Source organism: Onthophagus taurus, chromosome 3, assembly GCF_036711975.1.
Source record: "Onthophagus taurus isolate NC chromosome 3, IU_Otau_3.0, whole genome shotgun sequence".
NCBI lineage: Eukaryota > Metazoa > Arthropoda > Insecta > Coleoptera > Scarabaeidae > Onthophagus > Onthophagus taurus.
Genome location: NC_091968.1, coordinates 9,271,750 through 9,280,560, shown reverse-complemented (window position 1 = coordinate 9,280,560; position 8,811 = coordinate 9,271,750). Strand labels below are relative to the sequence as shown.

Below are 8,811 nucleotides of genomic sequence, written 5' to 3'. Positions count from 1 at the left end.
AATTTCCATTCTCAAAATTTATAAACTTGCAAAATAGATTTTCAAACTAATCAATATACCAACACTCTGAAAATAATGACTCGCGGGCATAGGTTGATGAAAATATTGTTAAAATAGCATGAGCCAACTTCTTCAAACAATTAAATGTGTCTGGTAACGCATTCTATGTTTCCAGAATTTTGTTATTAGCATTTTCACTTGTATTACTTGTCAATCTTTCTGTTTCAGCTGCATTTCAAATTCTTGAATTTCCAACCAATCCAATTATGACAAATTCAGTTTATGCAACGACGGTACATAATAAGCTTGAGTATTTCCGATAATTCTTTGAACTGAGAAAATCTCGCTGAAAATTCCCTGATTGAAGAATCAATCACAGAAATAAATTCTTCAGTAACTTGGTCTTCGTCTGGTTTCTCATGTATTTTCAAATCGTTGATATATTCTTTCAAATTTGGAAAATACTTATAATTTCTTGTGATAATACCGTTCCTGAACACTTGCAGTTTAGTCTCAAAAGCGCCTTGAAGCTTCATGTTTAACTTATTTAAATGTTGGCGTATGTCTGTAAAAAATATCAATTTTGAAAGCCACATAACATCCAACAACTGTGGGTATTCTTCAACTTTTCCCTGATTTTGCAGAAACAGTCTGATTTCTTCCAAGCAATCAACAAATCTTTGAAGTACGTTCCCGCGACTCAACCAGCGAACATTATTGTACATCAGTAAGCCATTGTACACCGAATTGACTTCATCTAACAAAGCATCGAACTTTCGCCTGTTTAAAGCCTGCGACGAGGTGAGGTTGATTATTTTTGTGACCGCCATTACATTATCAAGAGATGTTAAACCACTCTTAGCACACAAGGCTTGTTGGTGAATGATGCAGTGGAATTGAAGAATCGAATGCCCTACGTGTGTTTGAAATAAACTTATGAAACCATTTTTTTTACCCACCATACTTGGAGCAACATCAGTTCATCAACGATTTGATCGCAATTAATTCTTCCTTAATGACGTTTCCAACGTAATATTGAGCAAAAACAGCTAAACGAGCATATTTAGCGACGTCAGTGCTTTCGTCAAGACATAGCGATATAAAAGAAGCAGAGCTAATGTCAATTTTTTGTTGATCTGTTACATTTTCGGCCAGTTTTAGGATTCAATCTTTGTTGCTCTGAATTATCTTATCTTTATTATCGAAATCATCAAAAAGAGAGGGCACGCATGCTAACCAGACTTCCAACCAGACTATGCCGAGCAATGACATTTGTAGTCGCGTAACTTGCCGCGTTCGTATGACAATTTTTGCGAACATATTTAGTCATAGATGTTGACTGTTTATTTCTGTCTTTCAATGCACTTGCAATTAATTCTTTTTATTCTGGTTCGCTTTTTTGACTAACGAATTTGTGATTTATTTCAAAATGCATCGTCACACCGCCTTGTCACTTTTACTAATCATGCATATTAAATAACAGTTAAAATCATAGATAAAACTCAAATAAACTTCAAATCAAATATCAATATAATATCAAATCGGCTGTTATTTTATTTAATTTAGTTTTATCACTAGGAATTTTCTGCAATTTTGTCTCTAATGAATTTAGGATAAATATTACATTTAGGCTGCGTTTTGTATGTCTTTTAAGAACTTTTCTACTTCATTGTCAATGTCTTCATTTGTTTTCATAAGAGTATTAAAATGAACTTTATTATCTAATGTTTGCTGAAATAGATTCCAATTAGTGAGTTTATTAGTTAGTGATAAAAAGGGTTTTTTGTTACATACTTTGTTATTTAGAGTAATAATTACTGATGAGCAGTGATGGGCGCTGGGTAAATACCTGGCGGGTAGGTATTTCTAAAATGGGTATTTATCCGGGTATTTACCCCGGCCCAGGGTAAATACCCAAACAGTGGGTATAAAAGTGATACCAGTAAAAATATATCGATTCCAATAAAAATGAAGAGGAAGACGAGGAATTGTCAACAATCAAAGACGAATCTGCCGTAATTTAGATTAGATCAAGTTATTATGATTATTATCACCAAGCAGCCCTCTGCATCCATTGTTGGACATAGACCTTCCCTATTCTTTGCTGTTTGAATCCAATTGTTGGTCATTCTTTTGACGTCCACTTCGTCTGTTCGCTCGCGGTCTTCACTCGAGCAACCGTTTTGTCCACTGCTCATTCTTGATTCGCATCACATGACCGTTCTTCTTCATAGGTCTTCATTTCGTATGTAGTCCCTCAGAGTTAGACCCAGGATCGACCTCTCCATCTATCTTTGCGCTACTTGGACCCTCCTGGCAGTGGTTACCGTTAATGTTAAAGTTTCGGAGCCTTATGTCATAACCGGAAACAAGCATTGATTGAAAGCCTTTCTTGGCCTTTTCTCTTGAAGATGTCTCTAAGATTCTTCTGTTTAGTTCGCTTGTTTGATTATCTCTCGATACACGAACCTCATAGCCAAGATATACATAGCTGTGAACCCTCTCAATCTCATTATTTGATTGATTTCTCCTTGTTAATATTTAGCACGACTCTTGCACAAACCTCCTTTAAGTCGTTCATCATTAGTTTAATCTCTCCAAGGCTATCCAAGGATATAAGAACTATATTGTCCGCGTAGCGCAAATTATTTAAGCATTTGCAATCAATGTTTATGCCTTTTTGAGTCCAATCCAGTTGTTTAAATGCACTCTGAGGACTGTGATGAACAATTTGAGTTCAACAGTGTCCCGCCTTGTTTTGCTCACAATCAGTACTTTACTACTTTTACTCTCTTCAGTACTTTCATGCAATTTTACCGTCATTGTAGCATTCTTGTAGATGTTATAAATAAGTTTGGTATGTCGATAAGTGACTCTGCATTTTTGAAGTGCTTGCAAAACTGCCATCAACTCAATTTAAATTAAATTTATAAATACCTCAAAATACCCATCTTGGGTAAATACCCACGGGTATATATCCAGGATATTTACCCTTAAAAATAAATACCCGGGTATTTAACAACACTGCTGATGAGTGATCTGAGTCCAGCCCTAACTCTTCTTCTATGTTTACGAAGTTAAGCGATATATTTTTCGTAATAAAAAAATCAAGCAGGTTCGGAATTTTACTTCTATCTTTTGGCCAATAAGTTGGCTTTCCAGTGGAGAGCACCTCACAATTTAGGGCCTCTATTGCATGGTTCAGTTCTCTTCCTTTTGTATTTGTCAAGCGAGAACCCCAAGACATATGTTTTGCATTAAAGTCTCTTAGTATAAATTTGTTGTCAAGATGTAGTAGAATTTCCTGATAATCTTCTCTTTTGAGATTATGTCTCGGTGGTATGTTCGTTGCTCCTACAGATATTAAGCCATTAGCAGTTTGAATTTTTACCACTGTAGTTTGGTGTTGTTCAGTACTAATTGTATTGTTCAAATAATGGTCAACATTCCTTTTAATAATAATTGCACTTCCACCTCGGGCCGTATTACTCGGGTGAATTGTGTGATAAATATTGTAATGATTGATGTTTATACAAGGTAATTCTCAACTTATATGCATAAATTTGGGGATTTATTCCTCATGACAAATAATGAGTAATAGGTGAAAAAAATTATAGCAAAAGTTTTTTAGTTTCCTAGATATCCATGAAATTTACTTTCAAGTCAAATACATATAAGATTTTAAAATGATATCAAAGCAAGTGTTCCATGTTGTTTCCAATATTTTCTATACACAATTGGGTTTGCTTAATCCACGATGTCCCACTACCGCGGCATATCTGATTTATACTTGCTCAGTATTAACTTCCTCAATATTCACTTCCTCAACTGCAATGTTAAATGCCTGTGATAACCACTGTATGCCATCCTCAGTATCAGCCAAGAGGACGGCATCATCTGCATAGCACTCAATCTTGATTTTGTACTTTGTAATGTTTGCCCTGTTCTAATTCTTTTATCCTTACTTTGTCAAACGTTTTGGTTAGATCAACGAAATAGAGGAAGGCTGCCTGACGTTTTTTCGCCGGAGTTTTATGTAATTCTTTTTGATGCTCTCAACATTGTGTCTCGTTACGTCTCGTTACTAAATTTCGCCATGCATCATTTGTGTAGATAACTCTTGCAATCAGAGGGACATGAGCAAACGACCCACTCAAATGTATGTAAACATTTTTTTTGCAGAAGATGAAATAGGTATGGTGGTATCAATTCTAAACAGATGAAATAATTTGGTGTTGTGTAAGATGATTTCTAGAAGGAAAGACTGTACGCTTTGGAGATGATATGATAGCGCGGCCTAAACCAGGGTGTTGGCCTATATTATTTATCTTTATCTGTATACGATTCTCGTGTAAAGTGAGTTTCGGGCATATAATGTTTTTATTGTTTTTTCTTGTTGAAGTATTTTTTCTAGTATTAGATCTAATTTACTGTCAGCCTTCTTATCGATTAATGTACTTACAGTTTTCTCTGCAGTTTCACCACTTGCTTTTTCAGCATACGAGACGCCTGGCTTTCTTTTGTTTGAATTTACTGTTTTCTTATTCCTGATGGCTTGAATATATTCTACATAACATAATAATTCTTTAGAGAGAGAGAGGGAAAAGATATATTTATTTTTTATCACAAAAGGATTTTAGAGACACGTAAGCGTTAGAGGCGACCGTGTTTTGTGGAATTCCCCGGTTTCGTCGTTGACGTTGAGGCACATTCCAACCATGATTAATTGCACCTGTAATTGTTTAAAACCGCTTGTTATTGCGTTTCGCTTGCTCTCGACATTCGCCAAACGGCCTTTGTTGAATACGTGACCATGCGGAGTCTGAATTGCGACGATTAGTGCCATTTATGCAATGTTGCTTTTCGTAGCGGCGACCGTTATCATCCTCGTAATATTCACCTCCAAATGGATTTTCATTAAAGCATAATAGAAATGTATTTACATTAAAGCAATTGTGTCATTAATAATAGAGATAAAAATAAAAGATCTCAACAAAATTTTTTACAATTTTTGTCATGTGTATCAACCTATTTGCCCCATAACCCCCATAACTCAATAGCAGGTCATCTATTTAATATTTATGGGCGCATTTGTCTTGAACTAACGGGCGAGCCCGGACGCATTTCGGTCCCCTGTCAAAACGCCGGTAAACCAACAGGGCACATTAACTCCGGAGCAGAATGCGGGCGAACACAAATTATCTCGTTCTCTCTCTATCCCTAACCGAAAAAGTATTAAGAAAGGTGGTGGCGCAGTTTTTCATTTTCGTTTAATTAGTTGGGTGATTAATGGGGCTACTCAAAAAAAAAATTTACTACTTCACCCGGCTATTTAAAAATTCAACCTCAAAGAAAAAAATAACTAAGGACACACACATACACAAGAACCAAAAAATGATAAAATCCGGGATTAAATGTTAGCATGACAAAGAGCCGCACCTGCATCTTCGAAGCGACATAATCCTCAAGGATTATCGAAATAAAACTCACACCTAAACGTTCCCGACTTAATAAATGGATATCTTCAAATAAAGACGCAAAAAGGGACACTGTAACCATAAAGTTTGTCTCGTTTGACTGCATAAAAGGGATGTGGATGGAGAATTTAAGATGGGTCGTTCTCACGGATAAAGTTAACTGTAGGTCTTCAGTTCCTGTGCGTAAATTGATCGTGAAGAACCATTTAGCGCTCTTCCTTTAAAGGGTGTCTTATTTCGTACATACCTCAATAAGCTTTGTGATGCTCAATATATCTCTTTTATTATTTTTTTTGTATTAGTATAATTTGAAAAAAATGTATTCAAAGGAAAATTAAAAGTCGATTTAAAATTGAGAGGAAAACTAATAACACGAATAAAATGGAATATTTGAAAAATATTGCATCGATTGAAATGTCGCTCAGAAAAAAAATTGGAATGGATTTAGGACCAATATTAATAATAGTACGAGTTTTGTTACAAAAAATTTTTATTTACATTTGATTGTTTTAAATTTTCACTAAGTTGAATTAACTCTACTTTTTAAGATAAAGGCAATCCATTTTTAAAACGTTTATTTTATTATTATCAAATAATTGCAAATAAACAAAGCGTAGATAACAAAGGTATAAATGATACAAAAAATAATAAAATTAATCATAAAAAACCAAAACATGTCAATAAGTGTTAACAAAAACGTTTTCTATGGGATTTTCTATGGTGTTTTTGGTCCGGACAGTCTCCTTCCAATTTCCAGCAGTAATCTGCCATCATATAGCGATCCCAAAGACCTTGATATCTTTCCTCCACAACCTTGATGTCCTGGTAGAGTCGTTCCCATTATGATTCGGTATAATCGTCGCAAATAATGCTATTTGATACTCATATTATCTCCTAATTTTTGGAAATTCTGGAGCATTTTGTCCACTACTGACTACTGATACAAAGCTTGTCCCTCCTTTCAATTCTACTTAAGTCATGTGGTGTGAAATCATCGTTGTTTATAAGAGTACGGATTTGAGGCGCATCAAAAATTCCTCCTTTTCACTTTTCTATACTGAGACTAGCAAATAAATGACAAATATATTTGAAGCAATCGCCATTCCTATCTACAACTATAACAAACTGTTTTATTAACCGAACCTAAAAGTAGCACAAAAGTACAAACCACACAAAAGTGGCAATCACCAAGGTGGTTTCTTGCCTCTGTGAATGTTTGTAGTTCTAAGTCTAGTGATAGTTCTAGTTATAGTTCTAAGTAGCGCCAGTTGGTACTAGATAGACCTAGGTTGCGTATTGTTATTGAACTAAACACTAGACCTAGAACTAGAAGTATGCGGGTTTAGCCGTTCATCTTCAAACGCAAGTTCTAATGCTAGTGTTAGCTCTAGTTTTAGTTGTTATTCCGCGTTAGATTGTTGTATACTTTTATTGGACTAAAGCTAGAACTAACACTAGACCTAGTGACAGTGCTTAGTAGTGCTAGTTAGCACTAGAACGTGCTAGGTTGTGTATTGTTATTGAACTAAAACTAGAACTAACTCTATACCTAGAAATAGAACTATTCCAGTTTAGCCGTCTTAAAAGACGTGCGGCTAAGTCCGAATGTTTCTAGTTCTAGGTCTAATGTTAGTTCTAATGACAGTTCTAAGTTGCGTTAGTTGGTACTACATAGCAATAGGTTGTGTATTTTTGTTGAACAAAAACTAGAACTAGCATTAGACCTAGAACTAGAAAACTCCCGGTTTAGCGGTACGTCTTCATACGCACGCCTAAACCCAGAGCTTTCTTGTTCTAGGTATAGTGTTAATTCCAGTTTTATTGTTATTATTTTGTTATGCTACATTATTCTATATTTTTATTGCTATAAATGTTGAACAAACAGTAGACCTAATCATTAGGGTTTAGCCATCTTTCCGGACGTGAGTCTAAACCCAAATGTTTCTAGTTCTAGATAGTTCTAGTATTTAATTGTTGAAAAGTAGAACAAATATTAAACCGAGAACTAGAAACATTCGGGTTCAGCCGTTTTAAAAGACGTACGGCTAAACCCAAATGTTTCTAGTTCTAGGTTTAGTGTTAGTTCTAGTTTCAGTTGTTATTCAGCGTTGAACTAAAACAACGAGTTAGAGGAATTTCACTGTTTACATATACTGTGAAATTCTCCTAACTCAAATCACTAAAGGCTCATACAGACACGTTTAGTAATTTAGTCGAGTTGCGAGTAGCCACTTACCACTGGAACGTTTAGTAGATGAAAAATTAGAATTAGAGAAAAATTAGTAGAATTTCAGCTCTAAAGAAAAACATTAGAAATGTACTTTTTTAATACGTATATACACTGTTGGAAATAATTCACGAGCACACCCTGTATAATCTGAACGCGTGTGTCTAGCGCAATAAAATTTGGTATGGAAGTAGTACTAAAGTAGTGTAAGTTACTCTCACAAGGAGAGCGGCACAACTCTGCTGAGAGGAGAAACATCAATAGCGAGAGTATCCCCCGTGAGCTTCGCGTACCATCGGTATACGACGTGGCATGGAGTCTATAAGTCGTTATATTGTAGCGAGAGGGATGGCCAACCATGCCACCTCAACTCGCCTCCATAGCTCCTCAACGTTAGCCGAGGAAGCCGGATAACGTAGAAGTCTCCGACCAGTCATGTCCCAAACATGTTCGATTGGATTCAGATCCGGAAAACGAGCTGGCCTAGGAAGCATTCGTATACGGTGCTCTTCCACAAAGGTCTGTACAATACGCCCGATGTGCGTTCGGACGTTGTCGTGCATGTATAGCAGACCTGGGCGCCGCCGAACGTAGGGAAGCACAACGGACCGTAGCACCTCATCTACGTATCGTTGACCCGTCATGGTCTGCTATACACGCAGCAGACGTGTACGTCCACCATGTGTAATAGCACCCCATACCATAATGCTCGGTTGTCGGTGGATAGAGCATTCTTGCACGCACTGCTCGAGTAGACGATCACCACGTCTCCGACGAACTAAAATTCGCGCATCACCGGTGCTCAATTCGAATCTTGATTCGTCGGAAAACAAAATGTCCCTCTACTCGGCAACCTACTAATGCCTAGCGTAGACCCACTCGTGACGTATGCTGCGGTGCTCGGGTGTTACTGGAATCCGCTGTATCGCACGACGCGCGCGCAGTCCACTATCTACCAAACGCCGCCATACAGTTCGCGTAATGAGTGCGCCTTCCCCTGCCGGTGGCAAAACAGCTCCAAGTTGCCTTGAGGAGGATGCACACGACGCTAAAGCGCTGAGCACAAGAGTGCGATCCTCGTGTGCTAGGCTTGCGCAGGGCCGTCCC

The 8,811-nt window shown here is 37.0% G+C and overlaps 1 protein-coding gene across 1 annotated transcript; it reads right to left on the bottom strand.

The window, feature by feature from the left end:
• Window positions 1-275: 275 nt before the first annotated feature.
• LOC139429336 (general transcription factor II-I repeat domain-containing protein 2A-like) lies at window positions 276-830 on the bottom strand. Its single transcript, XM_071195021.1, has one exon. The coding sequence runs from the start codon at window positions 828-830 to the stop codon at window positions 276-278; it is 555 nt and encodes a 184-aa protein (XP_071051122.1).
• Between the last annotated feature and the right edge of the window lie 7,981 nt (window positions 831-8,811).